This window comes from Rhododendron vialii, chromosome 13a (genome assembly GCF_030253575.1).
Source record: "Rhododendron vialii isolate Sample 1 chromosome 13a, ASM3025357v1".
Taxonomy (NCBI): Eukaryota; Viridiplantae; Streptophyta; class Magnoliopsida; order Ericales; family Ericaceae; genus Rhododendron; species Rhododendron vialii.
The window spans coordinates 18353268-18369887 of NC_080569.1; the positions used below are offsets into that span (position 1 = coordinate 18353268).

General features: G+C 39.4%; 1 protein-coding gene across 2 annotated transcripts; it reads left to right on the plus strand.

Annotated features, from left to right (window-relative positions):
- Positions 1-4778: 4778 nt before the first annotated feature.
- LOC131314486 (lecithin-cholesterol acyltransferase-like 4) lies at positions 4779-16501 on the plus strand. Of its 2 annotated transcripts, XM_058343130.1 has the most exons (11): positions 4779-5281; positions 6219-6310; positions 7055-7173; positions 7476-7611; positions 7758-7809; positions 8142-8242; positions 12848-13030; positions 13904-14061; positions 14264-14318; positions 14503-14556; positions 15878-16501. In XM_058343130.1, exons 1-11 carry the CDS (start codon positions 5041-5043, stop codon positions 16298-16300), a joined length of 1614 nt encoding a protein of 537 aa, XP_058199113.1. In that variant the 5' UTR covers positions 4779-5040; the 3' UTR covers positions 16301-16501. The 2 variants fall into 2 exon arrangements, with proteins under 2 accessions (XP_058199113.1, XP_058199114.1); XM_058343131.1 differs by lacking the exon at positions 12848-13030 and having other exon boundaries at positions 4790-5281.
- The last annotated feature ends 119 nt before the right edge of the window (positions 16502-16620 follow it).

Below are 16620 nucleotides of genomic sequence, written 5' to 3' on the forward strand. Positions count from 1 at the left end.
AACAAGGAATGAAGAAATCAAATCCTTAGCCCGAGACCCAAGGGATCTACAACACTAAGAAAGATCCTATGCTCATCTGAGACCCAATCCCTAAGTTTGGCAAAAAACCAAACACAAGAAACCCTTTGGGATAAAGCCCACACCCGTTGGCCTATAATCCCAGATAGAACAATAAGCACAATTACAATTGGAACACAACCCCAAACACCCTTAAGGCCTAAAGCCCAAATAAAACATTAAAGCCTAAACAAAACCTTAACCCCACCAAACGCCCTGGCAGCCACCGACCTCCAACCTGCCGCAAATCAGCAGCGGCAGCCAAGCAACCAGCCAAAGGACTCACCATCGCCATCTCGCTTTGCCGTTAGGCCAAGAGAACCAAACTAAACCCATAAGAGAAGTAGGTGGAGACGAATTAGCAACGTCAAGCCCCGAGAGCCAGACCTCGCTGTTAAGCATAAACCGGCACCCATGAACAAGCAGCCAACGGCCGACCACTGAGGCGAGGAGGACGAAGCCCAGAAATAGCGCTGACAAATGAAGAGAAGGAAAGCATTGTTAAGGAGATCGGAGGGGGATAGGAGGCATCGATCGGAATCATACGCCAGAGCCAATGCCGCCGCAAGCATCTAAATCGCCGTGAACCCACCGTGTGTCGCGAGTCCTAAAAACTGTTGGAGGAAGCGTCGGCAATGGGGAGCACTGCACTAGACATCATCCACGCACCTGCAAAAAAGAAAGAAAAATGAAGCACGGGGGGAGGAGGGTGGAGGCCGCCTTCACCCCAGGCGGTGGACCAAATATGGAAGATAAAAGGTTGGGGTGCAAGAGCGAGAGCAAATTCTTAGTCTCACATTTTCTGCAAGAGAGAGTGCAAAGGTTGGGCGGCCGACCACCGAGGTGAGGAGGACGAAGCCCAAAAAAGCATAGTCTTGGTCAATCTATTCTAGTTTTTATTTTTCCTGTGAAAATAAATTTTTAATTGGTTCTGTTAGTAGGAGGAAACATAAGTTATTTATTGTACTTAATTACCACAAAATTAAAAACGCATGATTAAAATCGAGCCAATTAAAATAAAAGAACTAAAGTGACACAAAAATCAAACTACATGGACCATTTGAGTAATTTATCCAAAAGATAAATGGCTTCTAGTAGGGCTGTCCACGGTTCGGATTGGATCGGATTCCTATGAATCCAATCCTAATCTGTATCTCCCGATTTTTAGAAAATGCAATCCAATCCTAATCCAAAAGTCTCACAGTTAGATTCCAATCCTAATCATGAGTCATGGTTCGGTCCTAGTTTTATCCACTGATTTCTTTCCATAAAAATAAAATAACGCTATTGCCAACTAAAATGCAAAGTGCAAACACTTATTAGTTACATGCCATAACATTACACTATTATAGCAAGTTAGTTTAAGTCCAAATACCAGCGTAGCAAGGCAGCACCCATGCCAAAAAAAGTTATAGGGCTTGTTCGGTTAGGGATTGAGATTTTGGCCAGGACTCAAAATTATTAGGGGGAATTGGCGTTCAGTGAGAAGAAGGGCATTTTATCCCCAAGTCATGGAATAGTTTATGTGGAATTCATCTAGACATGAAAGGGGGGAAAACAAATTCCAAATACATGGAAAGCAAAATCCACTTGACTATTACGCCCTCTCTTTTTCTCTCTAACTTTACTCTTTCTTCTCAACCCCAATCCAAAAAACCAACAAACAAAACCCTCAAACCCCCGACCCCCCCCCCCCCCCCCCCCCCCCTCTCTCTCATACACACACACGCGCGGTTAGAGGAGAGGAAAAAGAATAAGTTTGATTCAAAGCCACCGCCAACACCAATCAAGCAGCAGTAGTACCACCGTCCGACCTCGATTCTGTCATCTTAATTCTTATTCCTTAAAGTTTACTGTTGACTTATAAGAAATGCAAACACATGCAAATATAGAAGATCGAACTGGTCATTCTTCTCCACTTTTCTTTTTGTTTGTTTTCTTTCAAGTTTTCATTCAGGGATCTATTTTAGGGTTTTCAATTTGGGTTCTCGATTTGGGGGTTTTGTTTTGTTTTGGGATTTTGTTTTTGCTCTTTCAATGGAATTAATGTTGCACCTCCTATGAAATTCTATTGCACTTTATATGAAATGTATTGCCCCCAAATAGAACAAGTTGATTGCCATTTTTGTCAAGTGGATTTTGCTCTTTCATTGGAATAATGTTGCACCTCCTGTGAAATTCTATTGCACTTTATGTGAAACATATTGCTCCCATTAGAATAAGTTGAGTGGCAGTGGTGGGAGATGGGTTTTTTGAAAAACGTAAGTATTGCTCCATCAGTAACATAATGTTGCACCTTGTGAGAATTAGTTTGGCACCTTGAGTGAATTATTATGGATTGGATTGCCCTCATTCAAGGGAGGGGAGAGGAGTATGAAAATGAAAAGATTTTAGGATAGGGGTATTTTTGTTTTCAAAATCATATCTTAGCAATTAATTGTTTCCTTCCCATTACTTTTTTTTTTGACAAAAGGGAGAAGATTTTATTAATCTGAGAGGCGGAAAAACGCCTAAACATTAGAGAGAGAGGAATTCCATGGGGGCAAGGTAGTTGTCCACAGACTGGACAAACTACAAGAAAGGGCTTTCTTTGCACAAGCATGTGCAGCCCTATTACAATCACGTTTGACAAAAATAAATTCACACAACTGAAACGAATCTTTCAAAGCTAAACAATCTTGTACCAAAACTGCGATATCAGAGGGTGGATCTTTTGACATGGAATAGCTTCGGACAATCGACTCCGCATCCGATTCAATAAGAACACGTCCTACATTCAAAGCAACACCCAAATTCATACCATTTCTAATTGCCATAGCCTCCGCAAGCCGTGGAAAGGTGAGGCCTTCGTATGACTTAATAAAGATTCCCAAAATGGAGCCGTTCGCATCCCGAGCAATTCTCCTATTCCAATAGTGCTTGTTGCCTTTGATACCGCTGCATCAACATTAATTTTTATCATGCCTTCATTAGGTCTCCTCCAAACCAAAGTCTTGGGATTTGAAGAAGTCACTTGAGTAGGGGAAGGCTTGACATTAGCCTCAAGAAACTCAAAAAAAATCTGCTTGTGCCTTTCCATTAACTGCCTTCGCAGGCCAACTTGTACCATTAAACACCAAATTATTTCGAATTTTCCAGATCCACTAGCAATATGAAAGGCCAATACCCAATGTTGAACAGGGAGATGAGCTAATTCCCCCAACAGCCACTGTCTGCTAATTCCCTCAATGGCCATTGTCTGCTAATTCCCCCAATGTTTAAGAAGGGAGATGAGCCTTCCCATTACTTTATGATTTCCAAAAACGTGTCCATGACTTGATAATAAAAAGCTCCAATGGCCACTGTCTGCTAATTTCCCCAAATTATTACCCTACTTCAACATCCACTCATTACCCCTATCTCCAACCACTATTTTTATTTTTATCTCTATCTCTCTCCAATCATTACCCTATCTCTCTACCCTAATCATTACAAATTCAAATCCAAATCCAAAAATCTTCAATCGAACAAGCCCAGGTTTTTGGCTTCGGACTTCGGAGTACTGTGTGTGTATATATCTATGCCGTTTAAAATTTACGTTTTCTTTTTTACAAAATGCTAACATTTTACCTCTTAAGTTTTAGATATTGTCACATTAATGTAAAATTGTTAAAAAAAAATCATAACAATTAGTAAAGTTATAATTATTTATAAATATTACACACATTATATTTTTTATTTTTTAAAATTTTTCATTGTCCGGTTCGGTTAGTCCACGGTTTTGAAATGAAAAATCCAATCCTAATCTGTATCTCACAGTTTTTTTAATTTTCGAATCCGTGTCCGGACCATTATTAATCCACGGACAAAATCCAAAAGGCACGGATCAGTTCAGTCCGGACCGGTTTTACGGTTCTCGATTTTTCTAGGACAGCCCTAGCTTCTAGGGTGAGTTTGGCTTAAAAAGTCAAGTGACCTTTTTGTTTGTCTTTATTAAAAAAATTCGTGTTTCTTATTTTTGCATCAAAATTTTGTAACTTATGAAGAATCGAAAAAATACAAAATTATGATCGAAACTCATATTTTTTTAAATAAAGACAAAATAAATCAAAAAGATAGTTTTTTTTTACTTATTTTTGTCTTTTTTAAAAAATTTATGAGTTTTGATTATAATTTTTTACTTTTTTGATTTTTCTTGTCGAAACAAATTAATAAGTCACAAAAATTTGAAGCAAAACTAAAAAATACAAAAAAATTGAATAAAGTAAAAGAAAAGAAAAGAAGTAATATTGGCCTTGTTCGTTTTGATACTTTACTTTATTTTTCAATCATTACCCTATATCTTTCTTCAATCATTACCCTATTTCTCTAATTATTAATTTCATTTCTCTATTTATCTCTCTCCACTCATTACCCCACTCTCTAATCATTATCCTATTTCTCTCTGCTTCACCCACCCCACTCTCTAATCATTATCCTATTTCTCTCTGCTTCACCCACTACCAAAGGGATACCTAAAATTACCAAACGAACAAGGTCATTCATTTATTTTTTAAGCTTAGCCCAACCAGGACTTCAAATAGACTATTATACTAATAATATACTTCCTTCGTCTTAAATTGAAGGTCAATTTTGATATCCATGCCAATGTAAATTTCTTATAATTTTTAATATAGATCTCAGAAAATATATAATATAAATCTCGTTCTCGATTAATTCCATTATATAAAGTTTACAAATTTACAAAGTTTTCGAGTAGGATTCCACAACGTAACGTCACGGCTTTCCCTATTCCGCCACGAACCTTCCCCTTCTTCAACCCAATCTTCTGCGCCAAAATTAGGGCTCCAAACCCTAATTAAATCCACCTGAATTTAATTTACCCCCAAAATCCGGCGAAGAATTCACTCACCACACACATCCCGCATTTTAAATTGCAAATATTTAGGGAGAGAGAGAGGGGTTGGAATTGGATTGTTGAATTGGGTGGTGGTGGGGTTGGAGATGGTGATGTTATTGGAGGACATCGTTGAATCGGTGGAGCTATGGTTGAAACTCATCAGGAAGAAGCCACAGCCCTACGTGGACCCAGACCTCGACCCTGTCCTCTTGGTGCCCGGTATCGCCGGTTCCATTCTCAAAGCAGTCGACGACAAGGGAAGAGAAGAGCGCGTATGGGTTCGAATTCTCAGCGCCGATTACAAGTGCCGGACCAAGCTCTGGTCCCTCTTTGATCCTTCCACTGGTAGACATATCCTTTTAAAAAATCTGACTTCCTTATGCTCATCCTCTTTATAATTACTCTTTTAAAAACGTGGAATTTTTAGATTTTGGGTTGAATTTATGTGGCATTGCCATTACGTTTTCGTATTCTCTCAATTTCTTTGGTACTGAATCCACTGATACTATGATTTATATGAATTAACTTGTTATGACCTTAGTTACATGGTGGATGTGCTGGAGTGCGAGTGCGAGTGCGAAAGCATCTTTTGAAAACATCCTAAAATATTAAAATTCACGAGAGCGAGGATTGAGAGTATGAGTGAAGAGTCATAACGAAAGGAATATGTGACTAAGGTTATGCCCGATATGAAAGTCTGAGCAAGCGTATAGTTAGTTTAATTTGTTAGTCTTTTGTTTTGCTGAGTTTTCTCTGCTATGATACTACATGGTGCAGCTTTAATTCATAAATGCAAGGTAATTTCACTAGTTAGTGTGCATTCTTGTTATAATATGTCAGTTATTGTGTTTGTTGGATTCATTTTTGAAGCATGGAAACTTTTATTTCTCTATCAGGTTCACATATATTATCCCATACGCCACTGCATGGTTTCCCTGGTGGATATAGAGAAAAACTAAATCAGGAACTGCTTGATGATTTTGTTTTGTGGAAGATGAATGTGTGCTAATATATGCAGCAATTTAGCAGAACTTATTTTCTTTTTTGGAAAACATTTTGCAGATGTATACTGTACATTTTCTCCTATAAATCTTTTCATTAAAGTTGTTCACCAAATCTGGACACTTTAAATTGATGTGGCTGTTTTTGTGTGTGTGTGTGTGTGTGTGTGTGTGTGTGTAATGCGCTTGGATGTTCATGTTTTTCTTCCTATTTTGTTTATTTAGGTTGAAAAGACAAATGCTTTTGGTATATGCTGAAGCTCTTTTTTTCTGTGAGACAGGTAAAACGGTGTCTCTGGATCCAAAGTCAAACCTTTCGGTACCTGAAGACAGAGATGGGCTGTATGCAATTGATATCTTGGATCCTGACTTGGTATTTGTTGTCTCCTATATCTGTTTCAGTCATGTTGGGTGCTTTTACTTAAGAAGCTAGGGTTTTCATTTATGATGTCATTTGATTTGGTGAAAAGGCCTGCATATGCATATTCCAGTTTGGAACATTTAACTTCAATGGAAGTGCTGAAGACCATTCGATCGAGACTAAGTTATGCTGGTTCCTCATGTGCCTAAGAAGCCGAGCCGATGTCTATTAGTATTATAGGCATCTTAAGTTTTCGATGATTAAGTTGCCTTAACATACTACATTTGCAATGTGCACCCAAATTCCACATCTGGAGTGGTGAAGATAAATAATTGGGAAATTACCATTTCACTGCTATAGATATTAGTATTTCACTTTAGCCAATGTCTCCAATCCTCCCCCGCCCATACCCCCAATGATTGGGGACTACATGGGTTCTGTTGTTGTTATTGTAGAGAAAGAGCAATTCTGACCATAAAATGGGATTTCCCATGCGCGAGGCTCCTTTTCCATTTATCCTGTGTCAGAATGTATTTATGATTTTGTGTCTTGGAATTGTCGTTAACCATCAGACTGTGTCCTCTTTGCAGCTGATTCTTTGATTATTTTTGTGCATGTTAGCAGTTAGTCGGTTACCTTCTCTAAATTGCTTGAGGTGGTCATAGTGGATAGGTTTATTCTGATTTTAGATTATTCTCCTTTCCATTTGACTTGGCATTCTTGTTTGATGAACTCCGATTGCAATTTTTTCCCCAGGTCATTGGGCGTGACTGTGTATATTATTTCCATGACATGATAGTTGAAATGATCAAATGGGGCTTCCAAGAGGGGAAAACACTGTTTGGTTTCGGATATGATTTCCGTCAGAGTAACAGGTATCTGCTGGTCTGAGTTCAGTTGACCATATATTAGGAACTTGATTTATGTCTAATCTATTTTGTCTGCTGGTAGTTACAGCGTTGTTCATGTTGGGAACTGAGAATAAATTATCGTCCAGTGTCCAGGGAGGTGTTTTGTTACTGTGTGCTATAACTAATAGACAGGAGTTGTTTGATCAAATATACACCAAGTAGTTGGTCGTTCTGTTTTCTTTCTGATCCCATATCAGATCTGTTGTATTTGGCTTCCTTTGAAATCCAGTCTATCTGAACTGTCGTGCTGATTATACTGAATCTAGGTGCCAGGAAACATTGGAGCTCCTGGCTGCAAAAATGGAGACCGTATTTACTGCTTCAGGAGGGAAAAAGTTGACTATAATAACTCATTCTATGGGGGGCCTTCTTGTGAAATGTTTCATGTGCTTGCACAGTGATGTAAATTTCCACATTTTCCCCTTTTCGAGTTCCACTTTGACGTTCCTTCTTTCTTCCATTTCCAATCTAATTGTGTGATATTACTAGTCCTTTTAGATTTGTTAGTGGATGCCGAATAATCTCCTGATTGTAACATTGTTCTTCAGATCTTTGAGAAGTATGTGAAGAGTTGGATAGCAATTGCCGCACCATTCCAGGGTAAGCGATTTTATATAGAGACCAAAGGGGAAGATACGAATTTTAAGTTTGTACTCAAAGGTCCCGAGGCAGAATCAAATACATGGAGAAAGCCATAAAATAAGCTTCTATCATTATTAAGGATTAAAAGTCCTAATTACCAAAAAACGTGCTCAGAATGTGTTACTCTTGAATGCTCTCTTCTGCCGAAAATATTGCTAATTTGATGAGATTCCATGATTCATTGAATTTATGCTACTAGCTAGCAATGAGTAGAATACCTAATTTTAGATGGGGTAAGTTGCATCTCAATGGGTTCCAAGTTTTCTGACAGAGTTATTGTGCTTTGACAGGTGCGCCGGGATATGTTACCTCTACCTTTGTTAATGGTATGTCATTTGTGGAAGGATGGGAGCAAAACTTCTTCATATCAAAATGGAGCATGCATCAACTGGTATGACTCCCACCATTTTTTTTCCCATTGTTAAATCTTATGTTTATTGTATACATTCGAAATTAATTAAGTTGTCTGAATTCTCATCAACATGATAGGAAATATTAATCCTCCCTCTTGTTGGTATGCTATGCCTTTGCTATAAAGGAAGCAAGGAAATGCTTAGTCACCGTTTGCTAATTTATGAATCATCCGTAATAAGTTTTCGTTCCTATGTATGGATATATATCGGAATGGTTCAAGGGACAACCTAAAAAAACACCCATAATCTCAATCTCATAGTTCTCGATCAAATTTTTATAATCCGAACCGTTCAATGTGTGCAGAATGTGATTTTAAGGATGCTTGCGAGAAATTAGCAAAAAAAATGACCGGGAAAGGTTTGATTTGAGCAGTTTTTATTTGAATCGTTCAATAAAAAACTGTTCGAAACTGTTCGGATCAAGCTCTTCCTGGTCTTTTTTTTGGCTGATTTCTCGTGGGTACCCTTAAAATCACGTTCTGATCACATTGAGCGGCTCGGATCATCAAAATTTGATCGGGAACTATGAGGTATTTTTTTGGGTGTCCCCGGAACCGCCCCGTATATATATATATATATATACACACACTTAGGATCCAATAAGGGATCCCGCACGGCCTTACCGTGCGGGACTCCCCTTTCCCGATCAAATTGCGACGATCCGAGCCGCTCAAAGTGTGCATAACGTGATTTTAAGGGTACCCGTGAGAAATCAGCAAAAAAAATGATCGGGAAGGGCTTGATCCGAGCAGTTTTTTACTGAACCGTTCAATAAAAAACTGTTTGGATCAAGCCCTTCCCAATCATTTTTTTTGCTGATTTCTCGCGGGTACCCTTAAAATCACATTCTGATCATTTTGAGCGGCTCGGATCGTCGCAATTCGATCGGGGAAGGGGAGTCCCGCACGGTAAGGCCGTGCGGGATCCCTTAGGAGATCCGGACCATATATATATATATACAGGGCGGTTCCGGGGACACCTAAAAAAACCTCATAGTTCCCGATCAAATTTTGATGATCCGAGCCGCTCAATGTGATCAGAACGTGATTTTAAGGGTACCCACGAGAAATCAGCAAAAAAAAATGACCGGGAAGGGCTTGATCCGAACAGTTTCAAACAGTTTTTTATTGAACGGTTCAAATAAAACTGCTCAAATCAAGCTTTTCCCGATCATTTTTTTTGTTAATTTCTCGCGGGCACCCTTAAAATCACATTCTGCAAACATTGAACGGTTCGGATCATAAAAATTTGATCGGGAACTATGAGTTTGAGATTTGGGGTGTTTTTTTGGGTGTCCCTTGAACCGTCCCTATATATATATATATATATATATATATATATATTATTATATATATATATATATAATAATATATTTATATATATATATATATATATATATATATATATATATATATTTAAAGACATACAAAACTTAAGTTGTGGCAAAACTTAGAAGTGGCATTCGGATTTAACCCAAGCAGAGAATGACAATCGTAAGATATTTCCAGCTTTCTGATCAATCATGCTGACAATCACTGTCACATAGTTTTTCCTTTCTCCCTTCTCTTTCCAATATGGGATAGAGGGAGGACGAAATGCCAAATGAGCATGAGAGAAATAACTGCAAAACCAATCATTGATGAACTGCTATATGTCAAATCTCGAGATGCACGCAATCAAAGTGTATTTGAATAGATATCCTCCACTAACTCTTTTTCAGCTGTGTGCTACATTGCTTTTGTTGAAGGTTCCGGCTTAAAATTAATTGGCAATGAGGGGAGAGGCCACCTAGGTTCATACTAGTTTTGGATATTATAATTAACTAATATGGGACAAGCTCTAACAGTACCCCGCATGTAGAGAGGTAAAAAAGGATCTCCAACATTGGGATCATAATGAACAAGGTGCGTATGACAAACAATGGGGCAATCATTCAAGAGAATCTTGTCCAAAAGCCTCCGAAACTCTAGCTCGGACATGTTAAAGCTTCCAACTCAAAACCAATTAGCAACTAGTGGAGAGGATGTTCAAGCTCATATACTAATTTTTGGAGGTTATAATTAGTGAATGTGGGACAAGCTCTAATAGCTTTGACTGTACAAAACCAACTTTCGGTTGTGTTCGATATTTATCTTGATTTAATCTCATTTTCCAGGAGGATGGTAATGTGAAATGGGGAAAATTGATCAAATTAAAGGGTGCTTGCTTCAATGAAATAAAGCTTTCTTGTGTATTTCACTTTACAATATTCGATTTCACAATTCCAGTACTAGCAGGTTATGGTGTATCTGCCTAAAAGTTTATGCAATCAATTTGCCCTGTCTTGGTAGTTTGTCACTTCTCTTATTTTAAGTGTTTCCAAGCACTAGGTCATCATTGACCGGCAGAGTGTAATGTTTATCCTAGCTTGTACATTGACAGCTTACAATGACTATGTGCCATGTTATTTGTTTAATATATGCCTCTGGCGTGTGTGAAATAACAAATGGGTAAAGTGCAATTACCTCCCTTGAGATTTCTGACGATCGGGGCGCATACCTGGTTTGTTCTTCTTTGTGGCATTTTCAATATGTGTGGGGTCAAATGCATAAAATACCAAGAAAAATAATGGCTATTCTAAGATGTTTTTCCAATTCAGTGGGGTTGCTTGGCCCCGCATTCTACCATGTCCTTCTGCCCTTGCTGACAATAGCAGGGGCCTTCTCTCAGCTTGGTTGACACCATAATGGCATAATCCCTTCTACTTTGGTTGTCTGTTGTCCATGTACTGCTTATGGTGTCCAATTTTCTTTTTTTGAACGGCAAAACAAAATTTTTTCATTAATCTTTGAAATTGTTACGAAGACTAATAGGATAAGGAGAACGACATCAAATTCCTGAAGCTAAGAACAATCCTATGCCTAGTCCGAAACCCAATCCCTCGATTGGCAAGGAACCAACCAAAGACAACTGTTAAAACATTCAACTCAAACCAATTGGTAATGAGTGGAGAGACCGCCCAAGCTCATATACTAGTATTGGAGGAGATAATTAACCGATGTGGTACAATTTCCAACACTTCCCCTCACGTACTACTCCTGACTCACACTTGAAGAGATCAACAAAGGATCCGGATCACGCAGATCACAACGAAACAAAGTTCTACTATGGCATAAACAAAGAGGAAAAGCCTCCGAAAACCTAGCTCTGATACCATGCTAAAACATCCAACTCAAAACCAATGGGCAATGAGTGGAGAGGCCGCCCAGGCTCATATACTAGTTTTGGTGGAAATAATTAACCAATGTGGGGCAATTTCCAACACCACCCAATGGGACAAAGCCCACACCTAAAAGGCCGAAGCCCAAACACACCTAATGGGACAAGCCCAACCCAAAAAATAGAAACGAAAAACATAAAAAAGAAACCCTAGCGGCCTAGCCCTATCACAGCCGCTGCCGCCTCTACGAGCTCTACCGCCGCCCAAAAACCGCCGACACCAAACCGCCGTTAAGCATGGAGCAATTGTTCCCAAGAGAAACAACCTGTCTGGAATTAGGCTTGCAAATGAGCCAAGCTGCTCGTGAGCAGTGAGCAGCTCGGCTCGATAGTGGCTCGTTCAAGCTCGACTCTTAACATAAACAAACGAGCTCGAGCCTAATTTAGTGGCTCGTTTCCTTAACAAGCCGAGCACGAGCCAATTGATGCTCGGCTCGAGCCGGCTCGCGAGCCAAAATATATTTTATTATGTTAATTATTATTATTTTCTAAGCATATATATATAGCAAAACTCTATCATTTTCCTAGACTTTTGATATTAGCCAAGGAATTAGCCAAGGAAAATTGGCCAGCTGTGGAACTCAGTCACTGTGATCAATTTATATGGAGGGGGACGCCTCTTGAACTACAAAATTTCCGATGTGGGACGGAAGAAAATTTCCAGAAGGAAACACTAGCAAAACCCTCACTCTTCTCCTTAGTCCCACATCGCCTACTCAAACAAATGACCAAGCAAGTTCCATTATAAAAGGGGAGACTACCCCTTTCACTTACTTAGCTCTTTGAGCAGTTAACTTTTCGAGCTCAAGCGAGCCGAACAAAATGTTTTTGAGCCGAGCTCAAGCTGAAGGTTGGCAGCTCGTGACGAGCTCGAGCCAACGTAAATACTTGTGAGCCGAGCTTGAACATGGCGAAGCTCAACTCGGCTCGTTTGCAGCCCTATCTGGAATCCCACCATCACCTGCTGACGGGGCTCCGCGACACCATTAGACCAAACCGATAGTGCTCAACCGAAAGTAGAACCGCCACTGCATGAAACCACCCGAGATCCAACCCCTCATCTGAACCCATACAGCTCCCACGCCCACTCCAATCACCACCTCACCTCCCGCGAAAAGCACAGAGAGAGAGAGAGAGAGAGAGAGAGAGAGAGAGAGAGAGAGAGAGAGAGAGAGAGAGAGAGAGAGAGAGAGAGAGTGTTCTATACTGTATTGTGGTGGTTAATAAATAAAAGAGAAGAATTTACTTTTACGATGTTCGAGATTATTGTTAACTTTTTCTTGTTATCTCTTTTAGACTAATATCTACGAGCTGTGATATTCCAGCTGCTAGAGTGCCCGTCATTTTATGAATTGATGGCTTGTCCTGATTTCTGTTGGGAAAACAGTCCCCTTCTTCAAATTTGGAAACAAAACTGTGATAGTGATGGAAACTCAAATATTTTGCTGGAGTCTTATTCCCCGGAAGAAAGTATCTCAATTTTCACGGAAGCTCTTTCAACTAACACGGTACGCTATGATTTTCTTGTGTTAAAGGAGCCCGATAAAGTTATACCACTATTACTATTTTGTGCTTTTTTCCGATGTCATTCTTTTAGCATCCAGCTTCTCCCTGCACTGAATGACATTGTCCAGCCGCGGGGTCCACCATGGGTCCTGCTTCGACTATCCGAGTTGTTCGTTTTGTGACCCCCAATGTGTGGATTCTTCACACTAAAGATCAGCTTTAATCGGGCATTTGTATCCATCTTATGGAATCATGTTTGTCTTGAAAGAAAATGGACGGTTGTTCTGAAGCCCATTTTTTCCGAACGTGATTCCATCCAGCACTTAACAATATTTGACCAACTTGATTTTTGCATGGATGATCTACACATCGGGAGTTCAAAAGGTCACTGAGAATGTTGGAACATAGTGCTAGTTGGCTTTGTTGAAGTTTCAGTTTTAGCAAGACAGCATGGTTGGCCTAGTGGTTACTGGATAAGCAACCCCTTATCAAGTGTGAGGCCCTGGTTCAAGTGTTACTTCTACCAAATGTAGTTTCTTTATTTCCTTTTTCCTGTTGTATATATTTTCAAGAAAAAGTCAGTTTTAAATTCAGCCTGATAGGTATATTGAACCGAATGAAGATGTCTGATTTATTTTTTTACACAATCTCTGGGAATCAACATTATTGCATGTAAGTTTCCCACATTCTGGAATTTGAACCAGAATGTAGAACCATTTGTTGGATACCATACATGACGTAAAATTCTTAGTTGTTTTTTGTATGAATTTTCATGACCAGTATTTTGCTGGCTCTTGTTACGGATTGAGTTTTGGGATCAGTACTTGGAGTGTTCAATACCTGTATTGGTCTGATCTTGTCTTTTTTCCATCCAGGTGAAGTATGATGGGGTGGATATCCCATTACCATTCAACTTAGAGATCTTGAAATGGGCTAATGAGACACGAAAGGTCTTATCCTCTGCCAAGCTTCCACCTCAAGTCAAATTCTACAATGTATATGGGACAAATCTTGAGACACCTCATAGCGTGTGGTAATATTGTCTTGGAAGCATTTTGAAATAAGTTTTCTCTTAACCGTGCAACTTAGTGGTAAAATTATGATGGCTTCTGTACTTAGGAGAACAAGAAAAAAAGAAGAAGGGTTGATGCTTAAGATACTGAGTGCTAATACCGCCTAAACAGAAAGATCTGAATCAAATGATTAGTTTCTGATATCGGTTTATTGCCCTGCAGTTATGGAAGTGAGGGGGCACCTGTGACAGATTTACAACAATTACCATCTTTAATGGTAAATTATGTTTCATTCTGTATTGAGATAATATAATATCATCACTGCTCTAAATGCATTATGCACGTGCGTGAGATGCATGTCTGCATTTGAATGAATTCTAGTATTATATGAAACACAGTGATGTATGTGTTATATCCATGTTTTGATTGATCAGTTAATACAATTGCTTTTTGCAATGCAGGCTAACTACGTATGCGTCGATGGTGATGGGACAGTTCCTGTAGAATCTGCAAAGGTACGGTGATCTAGTTATGCTCTCAGCGTATTGTCTTTTCTTGTGTATTTAAGTAACTTATGTAGTTTTAAAAGCTACTTTGGTTTGTGGCTTTAACAATCCAACAATCTCTCTGAAATTGCTCTTCGAAATTGGTTAACATCAATTATCAACTTGTCATAGAATGATATTCAGATATCAGTTTACTTCTATCCCTATGATTCTTCGGGTTGTAAAATAACTTGAGATATCCTGTGAATCTGCTGAAAGTGCTGAACTTTGCAATGGATGAAGTTGTTTGGACATCAGTGCTATCTAAGAGCAAAAATTCAGATGCCTAAGTACATGTCTTCTACCTTTATAAAAGAGACTAGGACTGTATAAATATGTGAGTTAACCATTGTCAAATATTAAGGGAATTCAAGATGAGCTACGAGTTAATTGTGCTTCTTAGTTGCGATACATAAAAATTTGTAACCCTTGTGTCAAATGCAGCAGTTAACATGGATTACAGTAAATGCTTGGAAAATTTTGTTCCGTTTCCTGCAGAACAGCCAAAGCATTTCGGTTTCGTTGGAGACAAAAAGGAACACATTAGTGGAATTATGAAATTCCAATGTTTCCACCAACATGTATCGATACGCACTAAAGCATGTTGAAGTTCTAGGATATATACCGAAACGTTGAGTAGTTTAGACGAAGGGCGGCCTAGTGCAACAGTAAGGTTGCCCCAATTTGAGCTGGTGGTTGTGCGTTCAAGTCATGGAAACAACCTTTCCACTTGCAGGCGTAGGCGTAAGGCATCCAACTCTATGCCAGACCCTGCAGGAGCGGGAATCTCGTGCTCTGGGCATCCAACTCTACACAAAATCTTGCAGGAGTGGGAATCTCGTGCACTGGCCACTGGGTAGCCCTTTTATTGAGTTGTTTAGACACCTATTAAAAAAATCCAACAATGATGTTTTCATATTCTCATCTTCTCATCTTCTCATTGTTTCCGGCTACATTTTTTATGTGTTTCTGAAATGTTTCTTTTCCTAGGTAATCAAAACAACATACCTGAATAGAGATTACGACCTCTCTCTCTCTCTCTCTCTCTCTCTCTCAAAAAGGGAACACAAATGCTCTTCAACCTAGTTCAAACTTGATGCTTCTTTTTCTGGTACAATTGAACTTTGAAATAGCATGCATCTTGTCTACTTTAATCTTCCACTCTAGTTTCACAAGCCACCTGTAGCTAAACTTCTTAGATTTTTGTAAAACTTGAACATAGAATCCCCTCATTTGAAATCCATATCCTTCCAAACGGAGCCTTAGTTGCTATTCCATGTCTTTCCTACAGGTTGATGGGCTTAATGCAGAAGCAAGGGTTGGAATCCCTGGTGAGCACAGAGGAATCCTGTGCGATCGTCACCTCTTTCGGATCCTTAAACACTGGCTGGATGCAGGGGACCCAGATCCTTTTTACAACCCTCTGAACGATTATGTGATCCTACCCACTTTATTCGAGATTGAAAGGCACCAAGAGAAAGGCTTTCAGGTGACTTCACTAAAGGAGGAATGGGAAATCATAGGGAAAGATCAAGATGACCAAGTAACTGGGGCTGCTGACCGGAAGCCTTTGGTCAGTTCAATCTCTGTTTCTAACGTTGGAGATGAGAAGTCTATGCGGGAAGAGGCGCGGGCCACCGTTATAGTTCACCCTCGGGGTGAGGGTAGGCAGCATGTTGAATTGAATGCTGTGAGTGTGACCGCGAATGTGTAAAAGTCTATATAGGGTTAAAATTGTTGTACAATAATGTGGAAGAGGGGAATACATGCTTGTGTGTGTGTGTTTATTAGTGTACTTGTTTGTATATAGCTGTGTATGAGCCTTCTTGACATATCTTCTTTCCTGTGAGTGTGATGTGAACATATAATTGTACAGAGCATTGTCTATAAAAAGAAGCTACTGAAGTAAACAGTATGTTTGGTCTTTCAGCATTTTATACTTGCAATGGGATTACCGACAAAGATAATCCAGCCTTGGAGGTGAAAACTGTTCCTGATTCTTTATGTAAATCACCAGGTGCGGCCAGGATCTCC